Source organism: Hypanus sabinus, chromosome 22 (assembly GCF_030144855.1).
Source record: "Hypanus sabinus isolate sHypSab1 chromosome 22, sHypSab1.hap1, whole genome shotgun sequence".
NCBI lineage: Eukaryota > Metazoa > Chordata > Chondrichthyes > Myliobatiformes > Dasyatidae > Hypanus > Hypanus sabinus.
In genome coordinates, this window is record NC_082727.1 from 22,555,294 (window position 1) to 22,582,728 (window position 27,435).

A 27,435-nucleotide genomic window follows, 5' to 3' on the forward strand; every position below is an offset into this window, starting at 1 on the left:
AGTTCACTGTCAGAACCAAAACAAAAACAGAAAATGCTTCAAAAATATTTAGTGGGTCAGGCTGCAGCTGCAGTACAGAACAGTACAGCCCTCTAACAGGCCCTTTGATCTCCTGTTGTAATTAAGATAACAACATCAAATCCATTCTGTCTGAATATCTCTCCTTTCTCTGCATTATTTTATACAGAGGATCTCAAGACTTCGAACACCTCTGCCACATCCACTTCCACCACCACTACTGACAGTGCACTCGAGGCACCCAACACACCGACAGCACATTCTAGGACTAAAAGTAAAAAAACTTACTCCACACATCTCCTCTGAATTTATCCCTTCACCTTAAAACACATGTGCCGTAGTAATAGACATTTTAACTAGAGGAAGAAATACCATTAGATCTTCTGACAGTTTAACAGACAACCACCCTAGTTCTTCTAATCTCTTTAAAGTACACACCTGCTAATCCTGACAGCAACTTCTTCTGAACCCTCTCCAAAGCCTCCACATCCTTTCCATATTGAGAGATCTGAACTGAGTGCATACTCCAGATGCAGCCTAACCAGAGTTTTATACAGCTGTAAAGTAACTTCCTGACTCTCGAACATCTTGCCTCAACTAGCATAGGCAAGACTACCATTTGCCTTCTTTCCCACACAATCAACTTCTGTATCATTTTCAAGGAACTGAAGATCCCTCTATATGTGAGAGCAGTTAAGGGCCCTGCCATTAACTGTGCACTTCCTGTTCACGTTTACCCTCCCAAAGAGCAGCACAATTCAAGTTCAAGCTTAACTGTCACTCAACCAAACACACGTGTACATCTAAACAAAACAGCGTTCCTCTGGGGCCAAGGTGCAAAACACAGTACCTACAGTCACACTCAGCACACCTCTTACCTTCCCACCATCCAGGGACCCAAACAGCCTTTCTTGGTGAAACACTGATTCTCTTGCGTTTCTTCCAACTGGTATACTGCATTTGGTGCTCTCTATATGAAACCAAACACGGGCGGAGGGAATGTGGTGAGGAGAGCATGTGCTTAACCAGCAGGAGCAACCCTGAGCTTCCTGGAGCCTGCCACTTTCACTCTCCATCCTGCTCTGAGGCCTCCCGGACTGTTACACTGTTGGAGATCAATGCAAGCTTTAGGAACAGTCCCCGTTTTCCATTTGGGCACACTGCAGCCTTCTGGATTCAATGCTAAATTCCACAACTTCAGGTTACTTTATCTCTGACTATATCAATCAACTATCGATCTATGATATTAGCTCAGCTTATTTTCTCTTTTTACACCCTCTGGGAGTGGAGCACTGATCGACCGGGCTTGTTAATCTGATCTGCATCTTGCATCTCCCACATTCTATAGTCAATGCTCTCGCTCTCCACCAGCGACTGGCAGAATCTGAGAAGGTGCCAAGGAGGCTTAGGAGAGAGAGAGAGATCTGGTGTTGCAATGACAACCTTGCACTCAACATCAGCAAGACCAAGAAAGTGATTGAGGACTTCATGATAGGGAAACACACACCAATCCTCAAAGGGTCTGCAATGGAAAGGGAGAGTGGCTCCAAGCTTCTGGTTATCAACATTTCAGAACATCCATCCTGAACCCAATATATTGATGCAATCGTGATGAAGGCAAATTTGCAAATTTCAGTGGAGAGGATTCTGACCTACCTTCTCCACTTGGTATGTAGGCTCCAAAGCACAGTATCATAAGACACCTCAGAACATGTAGACTCAACCAGCTCCATCATGGGCACGAGCCTCCCCACCACTGAGGACATCTTTTACCTCAAGAAGGCAGCATCCATTATTAAGGAAGTTCACAATCTAAGACGCGGCCTCTTCTTTGTACTACCATCAGGGAGGAGGTGCAGGAGCCTGAAGACCCGCACTAATGCCTTACAAACAGCTTCTTTCACTCTGCCATCGAGTTTCTGGGTGGTCCATGAACACTACCTCACTGTTCCTCTTTCGCACCATTTACTCATTCATTTTCATTGTTACTGATTGTAATTCATTATGCCTTTAGTGTACCACTGGAAGAGTGGATGTGAGGAACAGGATGTATGCAAGAAGATGAGTGGGAAGGGAGTCAAAGTGAGAGTGATGGCAGGAAAAATTTGAGATCGTGGAGGGGGAACAGAGTGGGAAGAAGGAAGCGAGAAAGGAGTGAGAATTTGGGGATAAAGTGGGCAGAGGGATAGATAGCTAAGAAGGTACCACTTAGAGGATAAACATACAGATTTCAGCTCCTATAGACAACAACCTTCAGATGCTTTATGATTGACCTGTCTTCCCGAGGTCAGAAATAGTGGTGCCTGCTGATGAATACACAATGTTCAAGTGTATTCTTAACTCCTGAAAGAGCACAACGTGCTTGCCTGCCCTCAGCATGAACTAAAAACCATTCAGGCATGGACAAGTAACATTCACACCACACAGAGCTCAGGCGATGGTATCTCCATCGTCAACAACCTGCAAACACAATATTCAAGAGCATTACCCTTTGCCAAGGTTCTGATTTGGTGCCACCATTGATCAGAACCTTAACTGCACTGAAAAATACAGAGCAGCTCAAAAGCTGGCTCTCTCATGACAATAAATCAGGAGTGATAGAATACACTCAACTTCCTAACAGTTCCTGCAAGTGCTGGCCCACCAACATTGTCCACTTCTCTTGATTGTCATCACTCCAACCATATAAATGTTCATTCCTTCCAACGCCAAGAGTCCATAGTTCAAGTCTGTACAATATATAACTTGCAGAAACTTGGTAAATGTTATGCCACATTTTCCTAGATCTGTGAATTCAGCTTGATGGAAGGGAAAGGGCAGGAGGCACATGGGAATAGAGACACTTCCGTACTCCAAAACAATTCACACTTGGTTCTGAATTAGTAATATATCGCTATTTCATTACTATCACTGGGTTTCTAACCATGATGTGCCAACTCATTTGCTGTACTGAAAATACAATTTAAACAGCACTGTTTCCAAGGACAACAGATGGAGTAGCCAGGAAGTAGAGCTGAAAAAGAGGCACGAGAGACCGAGAGCAGGAGAAAGAACAGAGGCAGGAAAGCAGGGAAGGGTGAAGGGGCACAGTCCGAGGGAAGGCGGAGCGGGGACCGAGGCTGAGGTTAAAGGCTAAGAAACTGAGGCCGAAGAAAAGAGAGATAAGAAGCAAGAGCGTGAGTGAATGGGAGAATACACAGGTAGAACAGTATCTGAAGGAATAGTTGGCTGGTTACACTATCCTTTTAGACATTTAAGCTCTTACACAGTCCTTCTGAATACAATTTAATGTTACTCTCTTAGTTTGCTGCTAGTTATCTGGTTACAAACGCAATTCTACATGTTACTCTGTCTACCAATGCACTTCAAACAAGTAATTATGATAGTTCGTGTTTGGTCTATTAAATCTTTGTCACTTGGTGGGGGTCACAAAATAAAGGGACAAATTTGGAGAAGCAAATGGGTAGAGAAAGGAAAACATAAATGAAAATTAAAGGGGAAGAAAGAAAAAGATGTTAATAGCAGTAACATTTCTAAAGATATTAACAATCTGAATATAAAAGTAAAGATAGCAATGGATAAGACAGGAGGACATCACATGAAGATGGTAAATATAAGCTCTGAGCAGTAACTAGGACCTAATACAGAAACCAGTGATAATTCCACAACTAACTAAACATTTCTGGATGGATTTAATTCTGCCATCTCCACACACAAAGCCTCAAACTACGGGTATTACTCCGCCAAGACCAGAGGTCGGGCACCTGCCTGCGTTATTGGTGTCGTCTGTAAATCTGACTCTGGCAATTCTGCAAATTGGAACCGCGACTGAAGTGACATTATGTAGTTGTAATAAAAGAACACCTTTTCTTCGATACAAAATTACTTCAAAGCATTTACAGTGACAGTTACTTAAATCATATCATGGGGGTGGGGGGAGTCTCTCTGTTCAAAGTAATCCGGAGCCCCACACCAGGGACATTTCAGATTTGTTCTCCTCTGTGCTCAGCTAAAACCATAGCTCTTGTCCTCTTGGGTCTGACGGCTGGAGGAGGAGATGGCTAAGGAGCCTGTTTGTGATAATTGGACCTTCATTCAGATGTACATTACGGGGAGGAGGGTAGGTGACATTGAATGAAGATGCTGCTGGCAGATGTAGCTGAAGACTACACAATCTAAGCCAGGAGACCATCGTCCAGTGAAGACAACACCGGTGAGGACACCAGTACCTGCTGTTTGGACGCAGTGCTTATCGCAGGTCACATACGAGAAGCCTGATGAGGGACAGGAGTCAGCGTCCAGGAGGCTGATACACAGCTAAACCTAAGGAGAAGGGAAGGTGGTGGAACTATGGAACTACAAAATCGTACCTTTGCTCCATCCGCTTCATTGCGGCAGTGACTTGGTTAGTCTTCTCTTCCAGCTGACTCATCAGTTCACTTTTCTGCTTCAAACCATCTTCAGAACCCTGGATCCACAGAAATGTGATTAATATTTTACATGATTTGATGTTGTTAGAGTTTAAGCAGTCACTAAACTCTAACTAAACGTATTGGGAAAGTAAAACCTCAAAGAAAGCCACAAAGCCACTAAAAGTCACCTCTACTTGAATATTCACTGGTTAAGACTGCTTCTGGCAGTCTTCCTCAAGGTAAGCAAGAGGAAACTTTGCCATTAATGTCAAGAGCAGTGCATGCAAAATGCTGGAGGAACTCGGCATCTATGGAAATTAATTAACCGCTGACATTTTGGGCCCAACCTCTTCATCAGGACTGAATTAATGTCAAGATGGGTATGTCATGTTGGTGCTGGAGTGTGTGGGATCTCTTGCAGGCTGCCCCAGCACACCCTCGGTGGTGTTGGTTCTAACACAAACGATGCATTTCACTGTATGTTTCGATGTGCACGTGACAAATAAACTTCGATCTTGAATTTTCCATGCAGCAGCCTCTCATTTGAATAAATGCAATGGTCTGATAATATTCAAAAAGACCAACACTGACATGAAAAAGATGCAAATTCTTGTTTCAGATGCCTTTATCAAATACATAAAGCATTTCACTGCAATGCTCAGTGATACTGCACAGAGTGTTTGTCCATTTCCAGGACTGAAAGATATTCAACACCAGCAAGCAGGGCATAAATCAGCAATAAGTCTGACAACTGTCTGCATGGATCACTTGATAACAACTGGAAGCAGAACACTGGCTATTCCTCCCTCTGCCAGTCTGGAGTGGGAACTGATGCCAGGCTCCATTCTCTGCTGGAAGGTGATGACCAAAATCTTGCCAGATTCATAGCTCTGTGTGTGTCCGACCGTCCGAGTGTGCCTATGTGTGTTCCCATTTGTGTCCGTGTGTGTGTGTGTGTGTGTGTGTGTGTGTGTGTGTGTGTGTGTGTGTGTGTGTGTGTGAGAGTGTGAGTGTTTGAGTGTGAGTGTGAGTGTGTGAGAGAGAGAGAGAGAGAGAGAGAGAGCGAGCGAGCGCGCGAGAGTGGGAGAGACTGTGCTGTAATTCCAAGTTAAAGATGAAATAAATAAAAGGGATAAAATAATAGATTGGTTGAATCAAAAGAAAGAGTCACAGTTGCCAGAAGAGTTCTGGAGATCCTATCAACAATGAATGAGGGCTGTCACAGCAGTTCTTACAGATTTGCTGCTGAAATGCAATGCAAAGTCAAAACACTGGCACCTCACCTCACAGTCAATACGATGGCACTAATGGAACCAACACTAAAGGGAGTTATTTACAGCACCGAGGGGGTCCTGTGCCAGGTTCCCAAGTCTTTCTTCGAATGTACAGACAAATACTTGTTAGTTAAACCCAGCGGACTAAGTGGATTATGAAAAATAAGCACTTATGGAGATGGAGGGGGGCTAGGGAGTAGGGTGGGAGGAATAGGGACAGCATTAAGCAAAAAGCTGCAATTTTGGACCAAAAATAATGATGTTGTCTTGCTACTTAGAGATGACTGCTTCAACAGCATTTAACATACCTATATGGTATTGGCATGACTATGAGGTACTTAAAGATGCAGAATGGCCAAACACCAGTGAACGTATCCAGTAATTATACTTATCTGGAGTGAGGATACACTCATGAGAATGAAACAAATGAAAGGTGACAGAATCACAAATTCCATTGTCCTACAGAAACTCATAATAGAACATAGAAAAATCTACAGCACTTCGGCCCAATAGGTTGTGCCAAACATGTAATTACTTTAGAAATTACCTAGGAATAATTTTTTTATTGAAGTTCATCATCAAACAAACATTTCCATAAGATGTATTTCAGACATTGTACATATATATCATATATGTCACAAATCTCCACAACCCTCTATTTTTCTAAGCTCCATGTACCTATCCAAGAGTCTCTTAAAAGACCCTATCGTATCCATGGCTTTGATTAACTTTCTCGTAATAGATGAACAAAACAGAGGACTACTTTTAAAGTGAAAAAGTTAACCTGCAGAAACATTTATTTCAGAAAACAAGTCGTCGTTCTATTGTACGACGGTTAAAATGCAAATTTGGGTGGGTTTGTTTAATTAAAGGAAAATTTGTAAATGTGTGGGAAATTGAGGCACACTGAGATCCCAAATCTGAAGATATTTAACCCCTTCTCAGGACTCCCAAAACTTTCAGCCTCTGGGCTTACCTTACCCAATGTCCAGGTTTATTATAAAAGTAATGATCAAGATTCGTAAGTGACATGACTGCAGTACCATGTGACAACCAGTACGATAAAAAGTGAACCAGGGAGGTTTTCTACTTCCCCATCCTCAAGTGTACAGTCGACTTGGTTCAGCTTCTAACCAAATTTTAAACAGTTTTGACTGTAAAAATAGTTTAAAATGCAATCAGAATTGCATTACTCCAATTATTTTCTAATGCCATCTGATTTGAAGTACGCACTACATAAGCTCAAGGGAGATAAGAAAAGCCAAATGAAGTGGGGAGAATGTACTTCCCCATACATTCAGTTACTGTCCTGCTATTTATAAAGTTCTGCAATGCTTTTTAAAAAAATTATTAAGCTCTTATTTAGACAGCAACAACTGTCAACATCAAAGAACTTACCTTGAGTTTCTTAAACATCTCCACATTAATGGCCTTCACTTCGTCGAGCTGGTGCCGGAGGCTGATCAGGGCGTCCTGCTTCTCATGAATGTCTTTCTCCAACAGCTTCATCGCTATCTCTATCTCCTTCTTCATACTGATCTGCACCGACAGGTCACTCTCCACATCCTGCCAGACAAGAAAGCTCAATCACATCAATACTATCCCTGTATCCCTGCTGTATAAGACCATTCTGTCCACATCAATACTATCTGTATCCCTGCTGTATAAGGCCATTCTGTCCACATGGTCAGCTATTCATAGACTGGATAGATGGAGTAAGAGGGGAAATTGCAGGAAGAGAGGGGAAATGGGGTGCAGGAGATGGGGGACAGCAGAGGAAAGACAGCAAGTGGCAGAAGGATCAAGTAAACAGGCAAAAGTTACCTTAAAGCAGGTAGGTTAGGTGGGTGGAGGTGAATATAGACAGGTGGGAGCAGACGGGGAAAAAGCAATATTTGGCAGTGGGGAGCCCAGAGAGCAGCGTGGTGAGGGGAGGACAACTGTGCAATCGGTTTACGGGTGTTGGGTACTGAGGGAGGGACAAGCAGTGTGGCAGATGGTGAGACAGAGACAGCAGCAGAGGAAACATGCACAGGAGAGGATAGTGTGACAAGAGGACAGGTGAAGGGTGGGGATAGGGTGAAGAGGGCAAGGTGAAGAGTGTGGGGCCAGAAGGCTAAATGCAAAATCTGAACTAATTTGAAGTTCAAATTTATTATCAAAATACATAAATGTCACCATATACAACCCTGAGTGAGATTCATTTTCTTGCAGGCATACTCAGTAATTCCAAGAATCATAACAGAATCAGTGAAAGACTGCACCCAACAGGGTGACAAATAACCAGTGTGTAAAACAAACCAACTGTGCAAATACAAAAAGAAAGAGAAATATAACAACAAATAAATAAGCAATAAATACTGAGAACGTGAGATAAAAAGTTCTTGAAAGTGAGTCCATAGGATGTGGGCACAGTTCAGTGATGGACAAGAGAAGTTGAGTGAAGTTATCCACACTGGTATAAGAGCTTGATAGTTAAAGGGTAACAACTGCTCCTGTATCTTCTTCCTGATGTCAGCAGTTAGAAGAGAGCATGAACTGGGTGGTGGGGGTCCCTGATGTTGGATGCTGTTTTCCTGCGACAATGCTCCATGGTGGAGTGAGTTCTTCCTGTGACAGACTGGGTCATATCCACTACTTTTTGCAGGAAATTCCATTTAAGGGTTTTGGTATTTCCATACCAGGCTGTGATGCAACCAATCAATATACCCTCCACCACATTATCTGTAGAAGTTTGTAAAAGTTTATGATGTTATGGCAAACCTTCACAAACTTCTCAGGGAGTTAAGGTATTGCTGTGCTTTCTTCGTAACTGCACTTAGGTTCTGGGCCCAGTTTAGGTCCTCTGAAGTGAAGACACCAAGGAATTTAAAGTTGCTGACCCTCTCCACCTCTGATCCCTCGATGAGGACTGGCTCACGGAGCTCCGCCTTCTTCCTCCTGAAATCAATAATCAGCTCCTTGCTCTTGCTGACACTGAGTGAGAGGTTGCTGTGGCACCACTTGGCCATATATTCAATCTCCCTCCTGTTGATTTGGCCATTGACGGTGGGTAAAGATGGCATCGGAGCTGTACTTTGCCATGCAGATGGTTTTGTGTGAACTTAGCCATTGTGTTGATATTGATCATCCGCAGAAAAACATTAATGTATGTACTTGAGAATAAAGTGTTTCCCTCCTTCTATGATCCTGTACACCCTCCGAATAGTGAAAGGCATCTTCAAAACATAATTACTCTTCAACATTTCATCAGTTTGCTGGTTAGATAAACAGAAATCACTCTCAAGGTCTGTCTCTCTGTAGGCAAGTAATTCACCCCTAGAGAATATTAAACTCATCAATTCCAGAATGCAAATTAGAGAGACCACAAGAGTGAACAACTACCAATGTGGTGGTGGAAATCCAATTTAATCCACGCTGCTATTCATGGAAACCACAATCTGAAGCCCATTTATGTAACCAGCACATACCTGACGCAGGCGTGATTCTGCTCTCAGCTGTCTGTGAGCCTCATTATACACATCATCCAGGCTCCGATGACAACCCTTGCAGGTCTCCTGTTCCTCAGACAGATTCTCTTTCTCCAGCTGAAGAGGTAAATATGTTTCGTTAGACAAAAGAGCAGCCAGAAGTTGCAAGTTCAACAATACAGATTAGAATGGTCTTGCTTTCATCAAAGGTTGCTCTTCCTTTTGCTAAAACAGCTCATTGCTTATGTACATGCATTGGAGACAAAGGTAACTACTTCCTTCTGCAGTCAACCTCTTGCTCTCTAAACACTATATAAATATTTGATTCTGTTAAACTTCAGTTACCAGTTTTTCACAAATCCTCTTTTTTCCCGTTTCCTTCTCTTAATCTTATTCTTACCCATTCAGCTGTACTGAAGTCTCAGTATACCCTTCCCCCCTTAACTTGTCTTACCGTCCATGTGCCGAGCCAAGAGGGCTCTAGATTTGGCAATCACATTATTTCTCATTGTTGTAACACATTTAACCTGAACTCCACAAAACTTTTTTTAAAAAATTCTTCAAGATTGAATAACTAGTTCTTTCCAGTCCATGATTACTAAATCACTTTCATGTCTAGTAAAATTGGTCTTAACCCAATTAGAAGATTCATTCCTATTTGCCTTTTTCAACAGCAATGGGAAACCTAAATGAACTATGTTCAACACCACCACCACTGCTCCTTTCACCTGCTTGCTCGACTTCCTAAAATTAATCCAGAAATGTATTATCTATCCACCCGTTGTTGGGCTTGTACTCTATCCAACAAAAAAAGAGCCTCTAGACTATTTAGGAATTCATCCCTCTGATTGTTCCTTCAAGCAGTATGTCATACCTTTCCTTTTTATCATTCTTTCCATCATGCCTGGAACTAGAAACGTTATGCTGGAAAACCCTACATTCATGTCTATCAGCTCATCTGGTTCTTTCATGGAACACATTGCACACCGAGTGTACCATAATTAATATTGTTATTAAAACTCTTTCAGCATTACATCACTAACATTTCTGCTCTTTTCAGAAATTTACTGAATTTGGTCTTTTATTTTCCTCGGTAGGTAGTACACTCCCAACAATGCTACTCTGTTCACTAAGTACCTCACATGCAGATTAATGCCCTTAAACAAACTCCTTTCTTGACAATTTTTCAAAAAAGGCAAATGCAAGTAAATGTTTGAACTAATGTACTTTAAAAACAAATCTGCATTTTAAGGTTTTAAATCAATTTTTAAGATTAAAAATTAGATCTATTCATGTAATGAACAGCCACAGTGCCTGCTCCACCTTGTGCATTACCTCTTCAAATTCAGTTTATTATCATTCAACCATACAAGGTATTCTGCCAAGTGAAACAACATTCCTTCAGACTGAGGTGCACAACACAGTACATGCAGCTCACACACTCAACACATAAAAGTAATATTACCACAAAAAAAAACCAAGTAATAAGGTACATTTATGACAAGTTAAAAAGTGAACAGTCTATTGGTACTGGTGCTTCCTATGTGATGTAAACTAAGTGGGGGCAGGGAGCTCAGAAGACTTACAGCCTGGGAGAAGAAGCTGTTTCCCATCATAACAGTTCTTGTCCAAATGCTATGGTATCTCCTGCCTGATGGTAGGGTTGTGGGTCAAAGAAATTGTTGGATGGATGTGTGGGATCACTGACAATGCTAAAGGCCCTGCATTTGCAGAACTCCTGATAAATATCTCTGAAGGGTGGAAGAAAGACCCCGATGATCCCTCGCAATCCTTCGTAGGGACCTGTGGTCAGATGCCTTGCAATCCCTGTGCCAGATGATGACGTAGCTGGTCAGCACACTCAGTTGCCTCAATTCACCAGGATGTGGAGATGCTGCTGTGCTTTTTTGAAACAGGTGGTGTCGACAACCTGCCTTAGAGTACTGAAATGTTATGTTTATCCAGTTATGTTAAATGGCTCAGAATGATGCACGATATCTAGTAACATGAAGAAACCAATTGAAGCAGCAGAGATGTGGTTTTTGAGGAGGATGCAAAGAATATCATGGACGAAACGAATGTCTAACGAGAATGTCATGAACAGAGCAAGCACAAAAAGCGAAATGTATGAGATGATGAAAAGGAAACGTAACTTCATTGGACATGTGATTAGGAAAGAGGAGTTAGAAAGCATGGTAATTACGGGAAAGATTGAAGGGAAGAAAGCAAGAGGAAGGCAAAGACAAATGATGATGGAGACAGCAGCCAGAGAACTGGAAATGAATATCAATGAATTGATCCACTTGACCCAAAACAGGAGTGTGGGGGCCATGGCTGTCAAAGCTCAGCCTGGGCACAGCACCTGGTGATGATGATGGGGTTGAGGGACCAGGTGAGATCGTCAGTTATGTGCACCAAGAAACCTGGTGCTCCTAATTCTCTCCAAGGAGGAGCTGTTTATGTGTAATGAGGAGTGGTCAACCTGTAGTCCACAATCATCATTTCAGTCTTGTCCAGGTTGAGACTCAAGTTGATCTTGTTGTTAGGAGGGCAAGCTTGAAATGGCCTCTTCCCAAGCAGATGACAAGTGAATCTACAATATTAAAATGTGTTGTGATGTTTTCTCTATCAAACATTAAACACTAAAATGTGGAATATTTGCTGCTTCAGCCAGATATTCAGGAAGTACTGCAGCTCTGCTGCTTCATGGTTCCAGCAGTTTAGTTTTGAACTTGACCTTGGCTGCTGTCTGAATGGAGTCTACACATCCTCTACTCCAGAACTATGCAAGTTGGCAGGTTAATTGGGCATTGTAAAGTGTCCCTGTGAATGTTGGTGATAAAATCTGGAGGGGTTAATGGGAATGTAGGGAGAATAACAAGGAACTGGTGTAAAAGGGTGCTACAAGTTCAACATAGTCTCTTTGCGTTGAATAATCTGTTTCCATGCAATCACTTAATGGCTGTCTGATCTCCTCTATATTCGATTCCAACCTTGCTAGTCACAGTCTTCAAGTTCAAGTTTATTATCATTCAATTGTATTCATGTGTACCACCAAATGATACAGCGTTCCTCTGAACCAAGGTGCATAACACAGTACATATAATGCACACACTACACATTAAGTACTATTACCACTATTAAATTAACAAATAATAAAGTGCATTTGGGACACAAGTTTAAAAAATAAACAGTACAACGCCTCTGATGCTTCCCGAGTGCTGAGACCCAAGTAGCCGCAGGGAATTCAGTAGTCTTATGACCTGGGGGGGAAGAAGCGCCTTCCCATCCCAACAATTCTTGTCTAAATGCTGCGGGACCTGTTGCCTGATGGTAGGGTGTGGGTCAATGAGATTGTTGGATGGATGGGAGGGATCACTGACAATGCTAAGGGCCCTGTGCATGCAGTGCTCCTGATATATATGTCTGATAGATGGAAGACAAGACCTTTGAATACGAACATGCAAACTTGAGCACCCTCACACACATACCTCCAGATGTTTTTGTGTTGTTATCAACATCTGAACATTTTCATTGCGAAACTGGAGATTCTCTTCTTGTAGTCGAATGATACTGTTCTTGGCAATTGCTAACTTTGTGAGGGGAAGAGAGGACCAAGTCATCAAACAGCAGCTTCAGCGTAAATTCACTGTATACCTTTATCATTATCATCTTCCACAACTTCCATGTCTTTGTACAATTAAAAGCCAAAGGGTAAAATACTTCATTGATTGGAGGCTGAACTTAGCTGAGCCCTGGTTCAATCTCCCCTTGGCAGCTCTTTAGAAATCACGAGCAAGCCCACACACCAGCAGAACCTTCCTCCTGAGCCAACAACTAAATCACATCAGGATTAATTCAGGAACGTAGGGCCATACGAGATTAGAATTAGTCCTAGACACCCAGTGACCAGCACCAAATATGCTCACTCACTTCAATGAAGTGAGCTCCACATATGGAGATGCAGGGTGCATTTCTACTCCATAGTTTCCCAATAACATTTTAAATTGGCATTTTCTGTCCTCAAAATAATCAGCGATAGTTTAGGCTTCTACTAACAGAACTAATCTTTGTGTATCGTAGGCATCAACTCGAAAGACAGACAATAACCCTACCTGAGTATATGTCTCCATCTCCAGGGGTAATCCTCACACGTCATAGCTACAATATAGACCTTATACTGTAAGTTTGCATTCTCAGGGGTAATGCAGATATCTCTGACAGTGATTCAGATGTCAAATTGGAATTATTGCTAAGACCATTCCTGTAGTGCAATGCAAAGGACTTATAACACTGTGTCTACACACACCATCGTCCACGGTTAGTGGCTTGGGTCACAGACCTGATCATGTGTGACCCAGAGCACACAACAATGGCTCTGGCTCTCCAAGAATTTTCAAGAACTGGACAGACAGGTGGCATGGCTTGTAGAGTGGCTTTGGCAACGTGGACTGAATTTCTCCCCTTCCTGTTCCTCCCCCTCTCCCGCCACATAGGCTTCTGTCCACATTGTGCAGATTGGATGGTCAAATGGTCACTGAAATTGGCCCCCATCTTTAAGCAAGTGGTAGAATGTGGGGAGATTTGATAGGAAAGTGGGATAAACTAAATGGAATTGATACAAAATTAGTGTAAATGAGTGGTTGAAAGTTGCCACAGACTCAATGATCAAAAGGACCTGTTTCAATGCTGGGTAACTCTCACTGGATAGTCCACTTTCCACTTATAATGACAGGGGTAATGTAGGTATCAATCCTAGAATGTTAAAGTAAGCTTGGTGTAATGTGAAATATCATTTCTAGAAGTGATGCATAGCAAGGTCAGTGGCTCCACCTGGGCAGATAAACATCATTCTGTTAGAGCAATGAACACCACCCAGAGGCCATTTTTTTAAGGTACACAGGTACACCTGCACGTTGATGCAAATATCTAATCAGCCTATCATGTTGTAGCTACTCAATGTATAAAAACATGCAGACACGGTCAAGAGTTCAGTAGTTTTTCAGACCAAACATCAGAATGGGGATGAAATGTGTATAAGTGACTTTGACCATGGAATGATTGCTGGTGCCAGATAGGGTGGTTTGAGTATCTCAGAAACTGATTGATTGGGATTTTCATGCACAACAGTCTCTACAATTTACAAAAGAATGGTGCAAAAAAAAACATAAAAACATCCAGTTGGCAGCAGTTCTGTGGGCAAATAATGTCTTATTAATGACAGAAGTCAGGGGAGAATGGCCAGACTGGTTCAAGCTGACAAAAAGGTGACAATAACTCAAATAACCATGTGTTACAACAGTGGCGTGCAGAAGCTCATCTCTGAATGCAGAACATGTCAAATCTTAAAGTGCATGGACTACAGCAGGAGAAGACCACAAGCATAAAACTCAATAGCCAACTTATTATGTACAGGAGGTACTCAACAAAACGATCACTGAGTATATATTCCTGGCTGTAACTCCACTGAGTTGTTGTATTCGGTTCTCAGAGCATGGGCATAATACTGTTGTGATATGCATCAGGCCCCTGTCTTAAGGGCAATGAATCACACTGGGCACTAGTGTTAAATTATATCCCACCTGCATTAGTGCATCCTCGAAGAAAGTGTGGAAATGTGATCTAAACCCACTTAATGCTTTACAATATCACCATTCCATATCAACAAGTCTCTACCTTTAATGTGGTCAAACACTTGAATGTTTAAAATCTGGAGAACATACAAGCAATTTTTAAATTTTGAAGTTGGTACCTCTTCAATTAGTTTAGAATTTGCCACCTCGAGTGATGCAACTCTGCCCTGCAGGCTACCAACTGTGGAACTGAAAAAAGAAACACATAATTAGTTATCTGCTGAAATAACCAAATTTTCAGCAGACGAGGCCACACGATGTAAGGTAAAAACAGAAAATGCTGGAGATATTCAGCATGAAAGGTAGCATCATGAATAATGAAATAGAATTGACATTTCTGATGGTTGTCAATTGATACATATACAGTGCTGACTTTGAAGCATGGGAGAAGTTTACCAGGAGTGGTCCCTCAGTAGGTTCCTGTACACAAAGTACATATTAAAAGTTTAACCTGCACTCTGGTTCCAGCTGGAATCTGTTCATGCTTTCTTGGATACCAACTAGCAAAATGGTTCTGAATGTCTCTACCTACATTCACTTTCAGTAAATTGAAGCTTGTTCTGCAGCTCCAATCTTATTTCATGCTGATACAAGGAATAGTTAGTACATTTGAGGATGACACTAACATAGATGGTTTTGTAGACAGTGAAAAGGAGCATCAGGAATTACAGCAGGACCCTGATCAGCTTGGTATGTGGGGGCAGAGGGTGGTGGCTCAGGAATGTCAAATGGAACTTACTTCAGATCAGTGTAGTGTATTATTTAAAATAGAAAACATTATAATACAGGCCCTTCAGTCCACAATGTTGTGTTAGCCCATTACAAGACCAATCTAACCCTTCCTTCCCACATAGTCCATTTTCCTTTCATCAATGTGCCTAAGAGTCTCTTAAAACTTCCAAGGCACACGAGTGAATCTGCAGATGCTGGAAATAAATAAAAACACAAAATGCTGGCAGAACCTAGCAGACCAGACAGCATCTATGGGATGGCCCGAAACATCGTCACTACCTCCTCCCATAGATACTGTCTGGCCTGCTGAGTTCTGTCAGCATTTTGTGTTTTTATTTTTTTCTCTTAAATGTTCTTAATGTATTTGCCGTTACCGCTATTCCTGGCAATGGATTCCATGCACCCTGTGTAAAAACCTACCTCTGACATCCACCCCTTCCCCATACTTTCCTTCAAATGTTTTAAAGTTACACCCCTTTACAATAGCCATTTTCACCCTGGGGAAAAGTCTCTGGCTATCCACTCTATCATGCCTCTTATCATCTTGTACACCTTTATAAAGTCATCTCTCATCCTCCTTCACTCCAGAGAGAAAAGCATTAGTTCATTCAACCTATCCTCAAAAGACATGCTCTCCAATCTAGGCAGCATCCTGGGAAATCTCCTCTGCAACCTCTCTAAAGCTTCTACATCCTTCCCATAATGAGGTGACCAGAACTGAACATGGTCTGACCAGAGTTTTATAGAGCTATAACATCACCTTGTGGCTCCCGAACTCAATCCCCTGACTAATAAAGGTCAACAAACCATAACGCCTTCTTAATCACCTTATCAGCTTGTGCTGCAACTCTGAGGGAGCTAAGGATGTGAACAGCAGGATCCCGCTATTCCTCCAGACTGTTAAGAATCTTGCCATTAACCCCTGGCATTAATGCTGACATGTTCCAGCATACAAACCTATTCTATGCTAACCTCACACTCATCAGTCATAGAGAAGTACAGCACAGAAACAGGCCCTTAGGCCCAGCTGGTCCATGCTGAAAACATTTAAACTGCCTTACTCTCATCAAACTGCACTGGGACCATAGCCCCCCCTCCCCCATATCCCTACTATCCACGTACCTAGCACCTCTCTCAAAATCTGTTTGATCCTCGTTTCTTAAACTTTAAGAATACTTTTTTCTTCCTCTTCACTAGATATTGCACATCTCTAGTCAACCATGGCACACCTCTTCACCCCACCATCCTTTCCCTGTCTCAATGGAACAAACTAACCAAAATCCCCAGCAAGTGCTCCATAAACAACCTCCATATTTCCATTGTGTACTTCTTTGAGTACATGTATTTCCAATTCACTCTCCCAAGTTCCCAACCAATAGCCTCCCACAAATAAATATTTTCCCACACTGTCTGCTCCTATCCTGTCGCAAGCTATGGTAAACTTCAGAGCTGTGGTCACTGTCTCCAAAATGCTAACCCACTGAGAGATCGGTCACTTGATCTGGTTCATTGCGTGGTATAGATCCAGTATGGTCTTTCCTCTAGTCTACATAGTGTCAGGAATCCGTCCTGGACACAGCAAACAAATTCCACTCCACCTAAACCTTTTGCACTAAGAATGCACAATCAATATTGGAGAAGTTGAAATCACCCATGACAACAACCCTGATTTTTGCACCCTTCTAAAATCTTCCTTCTGATCTGCACCTTAATGCTACTGAGAAATCCATAGAATAGCCCCAATAAAGTGAATACTCCCTTCCTGTACCTGACTTCCACCCACTCTCAGTCCACAATGTCCTCCCTTCCTGCAACTGCGACACTATCCCTAACAATGCCACTCCCCCACCTCTTTTACCACTCTCCCTGTTCCTTTTGAAACACCCAAATCCCTGAACATTCAGCAGCCATTCCTGCCCTTGAGACAGTCAAGTCTCTATGATGGCCTCAATGTTGTAGCTCCATGCACTGACCCCATGGTCCAGTAATTGTCCTTGTTCCTGATGCTTCTTGCTTTAAAATAGACACCCATCAACTCATCCAACTGACTGCAATTTTGCCCTTTCCACTGCCTATCCTTCCTCACAGTCCCTCCACATTCTGCATCTCCCTTTACATCAACTACCATATCATCTGACCATCACTCTGGTTCCCACCCCCCTGCCAAACTAGTTTAAATCCTCCCCAACAGCTTTAGTAAATTTCCCTGCAAGGATATTGGGCCCCTTTGAGTTCAGGTGTAACCCTTCCCTTTCATACAGGTCATACATTCCCCAGAAAAGATGACAATGATCCACAAATCTGAAACCCTACCCCATGCACCAATTCCTCAGCTACATATTCATTTGCCAAACCATCCTAGCGGGTGGCTGGCACTGGTACCAGTCCAGAAATTAGTGCGCTTGAGGTGTGTTTTACAGCTTCCTACCTAGCTCTTATATTCTCCCTTCAGGACCTCATTCCTTTTGCTACCTACAATATGTTGTTGGTACCAATGCAGACCACGATTTCAGACTGCTCACACTCCTCTTTAGAATGCTGTGGACCTGACCCTGGCACCTGAGAGGCAACATACCTGTTGCCTCATCTCAACCACAAAATCTCCTGTCTGTTCCCCGAACTATTCAACCCCTAACACTACCGCTCTCCCCTTGCCCCCCACCCCCACCCCATCTTCCCTTCTGAGCCACAGTGCCAGAGACCTGACTGCCGTTGGCTTTCCTCTGGTAGGTTGACCTTCCCCCCCCCACAACAGTATCCGAAGAGCGTTATACTTGTTATCGAGAGAGATGGCCACACGGTTATCCTGCACTGGCTGCTTATCCCCTTTCTCACTCTTGGTGGTTACCCAGTTACCTGTGCCCTGCAACTTAGGTGTGACTACCTCCCTGTACCTCTTGTCAATCAACCCCCCCACCCCCCCCGGCAGCCTCTGGAGTTCATCCGGCTCCAGTTCCCTAACACGGTCTGTAAGAAGCTGCAGACGGATGCAACACCTGTAGTTGTCAGGGACGCTGTGGGTCTCCCTGTCTTGTCACATACTGCAAGAGCATTCCACGGTCCTGCCCGGCATTCCCACTGCTTTAACTGTGCAGTAAGAAAGAAAGAAACCTACCAGAAGCTTATCCGCTTTCTCCACCTCTCCTTGCCAAAGCCTCAAGCTTCCCACTCTAACCCTGGCTCACTCACACAACAGCCACTCCACTTAAACCTAACTTTTTAATTTGCCTTTGACAAATGCCCAATTACCCAACAATCTCAAACTTACTGTAAAATCCTGACAGGCCCCACTGGCTTTTTTAAAATCTCATGCTGGAATTTAAACTGTATGTGGGTTGGCATGGTATCATAGTGCTTAGTTACAGTACCAGCGACAGGTGTTAAACTTCCGCGGCTGCCCGTGAGTGCGTGGATTTCCTCCCACACTCCAAAGACATACCGATCGATAGGTTAATTGGTCATTGTAAATTGCCCCGCATTTAGGCTATGGTTAAATCAGAGGGATGCTGGGTGGCAGGGCTCAAAGGGTTGGAAGGACCTGTTCTGTACTGTCTCTCAATTGCTCACTCCCCACAAGTAAAAGTTCATGATCTCAATTTTGAAAGGACTTTTACATTGAACAGAAGGGCTCTGGGTACTGTTGTAGAGCAAAGGGATCTTCGAGTACAGGTGCATCGTTCCCCTGAAATGGAGTTACAGGGATAACAAAGCAGCAATGAAGGTTTTTGACATGCTGGCCTTCAACAGTCAGGGCATCAAGTATAGAAGCTGGGAGGTCATGTTGCTATTGCACAAGATGTTGGTGAGTCACATTGGGGGCACTGTGTTCAGTTTTGGTCACCCTGTTAGAGGAAGGATGTGATCAAACTGAAAAGAGTGCAAAAGAACATTTACAACGATGTTAGCAGAACTAAAAGAGACTAAGTTATGGAGAAAGCTTAGATAGGCTGGGCCGAACTACAGTCGTTTGACAAACTGACTCAATGTTGCCTTTCCAAGGGTAGCTAAGGTTGTGTAGTTACTAATGACTAGCTTTTTGGATGTTGATCTCATTCAAAGAATGAACTTTAAAAAGAGCTGTGAAGTAACTGAGCTTTACAGTAATTTCTATTTTTCCAATTTATATTCATTGTTGGCTTTTTAAAAACTATTTTAATGATTTTGATACTAAACCAAAGATTGAAACAAACGAAGGTTTGAACTGTTTAGTGTTGCAGTCTTCTCAATGTTGTTCTTGAATAATAAAAATAAAGGAAAGGTTTAGAGGGATATGGGCCAAATATGGTCAAGTACACCAGCTTAGATGGGAATCTTGGCTAGCATTGACCATTTGGGCTGAATGGCCTACTTCGCTGTTATATAACTCTATGACCTTTAGTCTTGAGACATCACTAAGGTTGAAAGTCCATGGAGGGAAGAAGCCTTGCAGCTCCTTTGGTAGAGATGTATATATGGGTGGAACTCAAAAACAGGAAGGACGCAATCACTCTAATGGGATTGAACTACAGACCCCCCAGTAGCCATAAGACATTGAGGAACAGAAATGCAGACAGATTAAGGAAAGGTGCAAAAACAACAGTGCTGATGTTATGGGACACTTCAACATCTCTAATACCTGGGACCTTCTTGGTGCAAAAGGTTTAGATGGGGCAGAATCTGTTGGGTGTATCCAGGAGGGTTTTTGAATAAATATGCAGATAGGCCAACAAGAGGAGTACTGGTCTTTGTGTAGGGTAATGAGCCTTGCCAGCTGACCGAACCTTGAGTAAGTGAGTAGTTAGGAAACATGACACAACTCTTTAAGTTTTAAGATAACTATAGATAAGAAGTATGGACTTTGTGGGTGAGTATTATATTGAAGAAGAGCGAATTATGAGAGCGTTAGGCAGAAATTAGGGAGAGTTATTGGGAACAGCTGTTTTTGGGCAAGACAATATCCAACAAGTGGAGGGTGTTTAAAGGCCAAAGGCATGGGGTACAGGATCTTAGGGTCCAAGTTCATAACTCACTGGAAGTTGCTGCACAGTTCGATAGGGTGGCAAGAAGCCATTTACCTATTTACTGAGAGACTGCATGGAATAAGCTCTCCTGGCCCTTCGAACCACACTGCTCAGCAACCCACTGATTCACCCTAGCCCAGGGGTTGGCAACCCGCGGCTCCAGAGCCGCATGCGACTCTTTCATCTCTGTGGCTCCCCGTGGTTTGTTAGTTTTTGAAATGTAATTCGAAATTTGAAGATTATGGTGATCTTGTACAATCTAAATAAAACATTGTGGCGACCCCATTTCCTGGCACATCCGAACCGGCTCACAATTAGCCACCGTCCCGGCTAAGGGAGATAGCCTACGGGGGTTTGTGAGTACGTGTCTTTTGGAGCATCCGCGCCCACGGGGGGTGGGTTGCGGGAGGCTTTAAAGCAAGGCTGTTTAGTTCGAATAAAGTTATCTTTGACTGCAGTGTCGCTATTTTAGTGCTGCGTGTAGCACACCGCTACAACTTGTTTTTTATCGCTATTAATATACGTCACCACTGCCAATGCCTGACACCCGCCAGTGCACGATTTCTTTTAATTTTTCGATCCAAGGTAGGCTAACTATGGAGTAACCTTCAACCCAACGTCTTTTTTTCCGAGTTCAAAATGTTTTTGTTGCATGCAGAAATGTAATTTAGTTTTCTCTGCAGGAGTTCAGCAATTTCATAAATGCAACACATTATAGTTTGTTTATACATAGCATAAAGGCAAAAAAAACCGTTGTATGCAGTGTTATTTCATTTTAAATGTTAAACGGGTTTTGTGGCTCCCAGTGTTTTCTTTCCTGTGGGAAATGGGTCCATATGGCTCTTTCAGTGGTAAAGGTTGCCAACCCTGCCCTAGCCTAATCACGGGACAATTTACAATGACCAATTAACCTACCAACCAGTATGCCTTTGGACTGTGGGAGGAAACTGGAGCATCCAGAGGAAATGCACATGGTCACAGGGAGAACGTACAAACTCCTTACAGGCAGTGTTGGGAATTGAACCTGTAACGCCTGTACTGTGAAGCATTGTGCTACCATGCCACCCCAATGGGCGTACGGCATGCTTGCCTTTACTAGTTGAAGCATTGAGTTCAAAAGTCAGAAAGTTATATTGCAGCTTTATAAAACTCTAATTAGGCCGCATCTGGAGTATCGTATACAGTTCTGGTCGCCCCATTACATTGGACAAAAAAGAATTTGCTTCCTGAATACTTTTGGGTATACCTTATGAATTTTGCACAGCTGATGATGAAAATCACCATGAAATTTCCCTATCACGTACTATTTTTTAAAATTGCTTATATCTGTAATTTCAATTCATAATTTAAGTCAATTAGAATATTGCCCGCAGTGTAAAATTGGTGACAAAGACAAAGCCAGGTCTGCTCACATTTGTTGTGCAACAAGCTATCAATCTTTGAGCTCACCACAGATACTCAGAACTCAATGCTGTTCAGTCTCCTGATGATATGGTGAGCAGAAGAGTCATGTGACAGACTGCTACCTGCTTGGTCAGTGTGTCTGGTTTCTCTGCTAAAAACAAGAAATCCATTGAACACCCCAATCTCCCTTCAGCCACGAGACCTGTGTTGCAGAATGACAGTCTTCAAAGCCACCAGAGACACGGAGTCTAGAGGAAGCGGACAAAGATGCCATGATACACTAGTCAGGAATGCAAAACGACACCGATACTAACATGAGGAAATCTGCAGATGCTGGAAATTCAAACAACACACACAAAATGATGGCCACATGATGGTCCAAGATGGCGGCGCGACGCAGCTTGCAGCGGCCACTCCGGAACTGATTATCTGTTATTTGTGAAGTGGGGTGCCATGCGCAATCATAATCGATTGAAAACGGACGTGGGAGCACGGAGGAACAACAGGAAATTCCAGGAAGACCTTTGTCGTTGCTGCTGCTGCGAGGTCTGGGACTCTGCTGGGAAGAAAATGCCCCCAGTCCTCGGGGTCGTGTTGCCGATGGCCGTTGGCGGGGCCGTCTTAATACGCTCGGCAGAGGATGGTGCTTGGAGAAGCTGTGCCGGAGAGGATGGTTGTCGGCTCGGAGGTTCGACGGACTCAGGTTGCTTTCGGTGTGTGCTGCGTCTGCGAGGTTGAGTCAGGCGGTGCCTTGGAAGTCCATAGCGGGGTACACACTTCTGCTGCCGGCGTGGGATGGTGAGTCTGTTGGGACCCTGGGGACTTGTGGAAACTGTGGTGATTTCTTTTGAACTTACAGTCCTTTAATATCTTGGACTATTTTTACTGTGCCCATAGTCTGTTTTTTTTTTATCAATTATGCTATTGTTTGCACTGTTGTAACTATATGTTGTAATTATGTAGTTTTGTGCAGGTCTTGTAGCTTTAGTTTTTGGTCTTGTTTTGTCTGGTGGATTTGGAGCTCCTTTCCTGGAACATGCTAAGATGGTAGCACGATATTAATACGCAGCAGCCTCTCTGGACTCTGGATTGGGGATTGCCAATCATTACGTGGATTTTCTGGTGTAGTCTGTTTTGTCATGTGCTTTTGTGATATCATACTGGAGGAACGTTGTCTCATTTTTTAACTGCATTGCATTTGTGGTTTCTAAATGACAATAAACTGAATCTGAAAATGCTGGTGGAACGCAGCAGGCCAGGCAGCATCTATAGAAGAAGCACTGTCGACATCTCGGGCCGAGACCCTTCGCTAGTCCTGATGAAGGATCTCAGCCCGAAATGTCGACTGATACAAATACAGATTTTGAACCCTTAATGTCATGTGAGCCTCATTTGTAAGAGTTAAATGACCTGGTCAGAGACTTGGGTTTGTCAAAGGCAAAAGCAAAATCACTGGGTTCAAGATTGTCAAGGATGGAAACTGCTGAAACCAGGCACAAAAATGCCACGAAGGACTTCGCTATTTGAGCAGATGTTTCCCAGAATAACTGCTGCCAAGATTAAGGAAGGCATTTTTGTTGGACCACAAATCAAACAAGTCGTCAATGACAGGCAATTCAAAGACCTTCCAGTGGGACTGGGGAAGATCGCATGAAAGGCATTCAAGGATGTTGTTGAAAATTTTCTTGGCAACTACAGAGCACCAAACTACGTGCAGCTCGTTGACAACGAGCTTCAAGCATACAAAACCATGAAGTGCAACATGTCACTAAAGATTCATTTTCTGCATTCCCATTTAAATTTCTTCCCTGCAAATCTTGGCGCTGTTAGCGATGAGCATGGTGAAACGTTTCACCAGGACTTTGCAGTCGCAGAGAAACGGTATCAGGGCAACTGGAATCCATCAACACTGGCTGATTACTGTTAGATACTTAAGCCAGAAGCCTCAGACGCTGAGTACAAATGAAAATGATCAACAGAACATTTTTAGCCTAGTTGAACTATTGCAAAGTGTCAGCACTGTTATGCAATTAAACACATTATATTCAATAAATGTTAATTTTTGTTTCTCCAGATTTCTATGTGATACAAGTAGTATGAAATTATATTTGCATTCAGCTACAAGTAGTCCATTATAACCATAAAAACCTTCTGTGGAAATAACACTTTTGAAAAAAATTGCTGTCCAATGCTACCAGAACTTGCAGCAGGGTCTGGACCAGCTGGGAAAATGGGCTGAATAATGCCAGTGGGAATTTAGTATAGTAAGGACAAGTGTGAGGTGTTGCACTTCAATAGGACCAGTAGAACTTCAGTAGGTCTTACACAGTGAATGATAGGGCACTGAGGAGTGCTGTTAGAACAAAGGGATCTGGGAATACAGGTGCACAATACTTTGAATGTGGTCGCACAGATAAAGAGGGACATAAGGAAAGTTTTTGCCATTTGGGCCTTCATAAATCAAATTACTGAGTGCAGGAGATGGGACGTCATGTTAAAGTTCTATAGGATGCTGGGGAGGCCTAAATTGGAGTAGTTTTGGTCATCTACCTACTAAGGAATGTTGCTGGTTATAAAGCAAGATTGAATAGTTCAGGACTTCATTCTTTGGAACAGAACAACATAAAAACATCAGAAATAGGAGCAGGAGTAGGCCATCCAGCCCATCGAGCCTACCCCGCCATTCAATAAGATCATGGCTGATCTGTCCGTAAACTCAGCTCCATCTACCTGCCTTATCCCCATAACCCTTAATTCCACTACTATGTAAAAACCTATCTAACTGTTCCTTAAATATATTTAGTGAAGAAGCCTCAACTGCTTCTCTGGGCAGAGAATTCCACAGATTCACCACTCTCTGGGAAAAAGGTTCTCCTCATCTCTGTCCTAAATCTTCTCCCCTGAATCTTGAGGCAATGTCCTTTAATTCTAGTCTCACCTACCAATGGAAACAACTTTCCTACTTCGATCTTATCTATCCTTTTAAAATTTTGTATGTTTCTGTAAGATCCCCTCTCAGTCTTCTGAACTCCAGAGTATAGTCCCAGGTGACCCAATCTCTCCTCATAGGTTAACCCCTTCATCCCTGGAATCAACCTGGTGAACCTTCTCTGCACCGTCTCCAAAGACAGTATACCCTTCCTCAAGTATGGAGACCAGAACTGCACACAGTACTCCAGGTGCGGCCTCACCAGTACCCTGTATAGCTGCACCATGACCTCCCTGCTCTTGAATTCAATTCCTCTAGCAAAGAAGGCCAACACTCCATTTGCCTTCTTAATAACCTGTTGTACCTGCAAGCCAACTTTTGCAATTCATGAACAAGCACTCCCAAGTCCCTCTGCACAACAGCATGCTGCAACCTTTCACCATTTAAATAATAATCTGCACGCTATTATTCCTTCCAAAGTGGATGATCTCACATTTACCAATGTTGCATTCCATCTGCCAGACCTTGACCCACTCATTTAACCTATCTATATCCCTCTGCAGACTCTCCACATCCTCTGTACAATTTGCTTTTCCACTCAGTTTAGTATCATCAGCAAATTTTGCTACACTACACTTAGTCCCCTTCCAAATCATCAATGTAAATGGTAAACAGTTGCGGGCCCAGCACTGACCCCTACAGTACCGCACTCACCACTGACTGCCAACCGGAGAAACGCCCATTTATACCAACTCTCTGCGTTCTATTGGCTACCCAATCCACTATCCATGCCAATACATTTCCTCCGACTCCCTGCATCTGTACCTTATTTATCAATCTCCTGTGCGGCACCTTATCGAACACCTTCTGGAAATCCAAGTAAACGACATCCACCTGTTCCCCTCTATCCACTGCACTCATTATGTCCTCAAAGAACTCCAGTAAGGTTGTCAAACGGACCTGCCCTTTCTGAATCCATGCTGCATCTGTCTAATGGAACCTCTCCTTTCTAAATGTTTGCTATTTCTTCCTTAATGACAACTTCAAGCATTTTCCCAAATACAGAAGTTAAGCTAACTGGCCTATAGTTGTCCGTCTTTTGCCTACATCCTTTTTAAAAAAGTGGCGTGACGTTTGCTGTCTTTCAATCCACTGGGACCTGCCCAGAGTCTAGAGAGTTTTGATAAATGATTAACATTGAGAAAAGAACACTGAACTTTGATAAACAAAGTTTTGATAAACGTAGAACTTTGAGAGGAGATTGGATAGAGATATACAAAGTTATGAGGGGTACAGATAGGGTAAATGCAAACAGGTTTTTTCAACTGAGGTTGGGTGGGACTAAAACTAGAGGCCATGGGCTAAGGGTAAAAGGTGCGAAGTTTAAGGGGAAAATGAGGGTAAGCTTCTTCAGTCAGAGGGTCTTGAGAGGGTGGAACGAGCCGCCAGCACAAGTGGTGCATGCAAGCTCAATTTCAACGGTAAAGAGAAGTTTGGATAGGCACACGGTTGGTCAGGGTATGGTCTGGGTGCAGGTTGATGGGAGTAGGCAGTTTCAATGGTTCTGTACAAACTAGATGGGCCAAAAGGCTGGTTTCTGTGCTGTATTTTTCTATGATTCTATGACAAGGCCAGAGTCATTGCGAGTCACAGACATAGTCAAAAAATGCACCTCACAGACAACAGCAAAATCATTACTGGAGGACATCATAAACATTGAGAGAAACGTACGTCAGCTGCCGATTGAGCTCTTCCACGTAGTTCTTCTGATCTAGGATTGCAGCAATCTGTCCATCACTAATAAAAAGAGACAAATTTTTAAGGCATCAGGTAAACACCAAATACTGACGTTACAGCACTGTAAGGCCCTTCAGCCCATAAAGTTGTGCTGATCTTTTAACATACTCCAAGATCAACCTACATAGCCCCCATCCTACCACTTTTAAAAATCCATGTGCCTATCCAAGTGTCTCCTAAATGTCCCTAGTGTATCCATCTCTATCACTACTCCTGACAGGACACAGTTAAAAAAACACTAAGCTCTAACATTCCCCTTACACCTTTCTCCAAGCACCTTATCCGTGTTGTGTACATACATCTACTGATGCCTCTGGACACACCTTCGGTGATGTTCCTGGAATCATCGGGTCTTTCAACATCATACACCCTCCTCTAGGTGACCCAGCCGGGGCTGATCAGACCCCACCTTGTATCTGAATGGCTAGCTAAAGGACAGTAGATTGAAAAACCATTCTGCATGTCCAATTATGCCTCCTTTAATAAAAGGCTGTCAATTGATTATGCTAATTGCAGTAATTGCAAACATAAATGAAAGGAGGGTTATGTGGGAGAGAAGAGTTAGATTAATCCCAGAATAGGTTAAAGGGTCAACACAACATTGTGGGCTGAAAGGCCCATACTGTGCTGCACTATACTCTATGTTAAAACACTAACTTCTTATAATGCTGATCTAAAAGTTAAAAACTAGCCTTACATAGTTCCTTCTAGAGACCCAACATAACCCACCAGGCTTCTTATAGCCTAAGCCAGCATCTATCACTGC

General features: G+C 42.9%; 1 protein-coding gene across 2 annotated transcripts in view; it reads right to left on the bottom strand.

Annotated features, from left to right (window-relative positions):
- Positions 1–27,435, bottom strand: part of rufy2 (RUN and FYVE domain containing 2) — a 60,763-nt gene that overhangs the window by 16,764 nt on the left and 16,564 nt on the right. The window contains exons 7-12 of one of the 2 annotated variants that reach the window (XM_059947291.1): positions 26,604–26,669; positions 14,927–14,996; positions 12,666–12,767; positions 9,175–9,291; positions 7,103–7,270; positions 4,389–4,486 (exon numbers count right to left, since the gene is read on the bottom strand). In XM_059947291.1, the coding sequence (XP_059803274.1) occupies positions 4,389–4,486; positions 7,103–7,270; positions 9,175–9,291; positions 12,666–12,767; positions 14,927–14,996; positions 26,604–26,669 (621 nt within the window). The remainder of the gene's footprint in view (positions 1–4,388; positions 4,487–7,102; positions 7,271–9,174; positions 9,292–12,665; positions 12,768–14,926; positions 14,997–26,603; positions 26,670–27,435) is intronic. The other variant, XM_059947292.1, reaches the window with a different exon arrangement.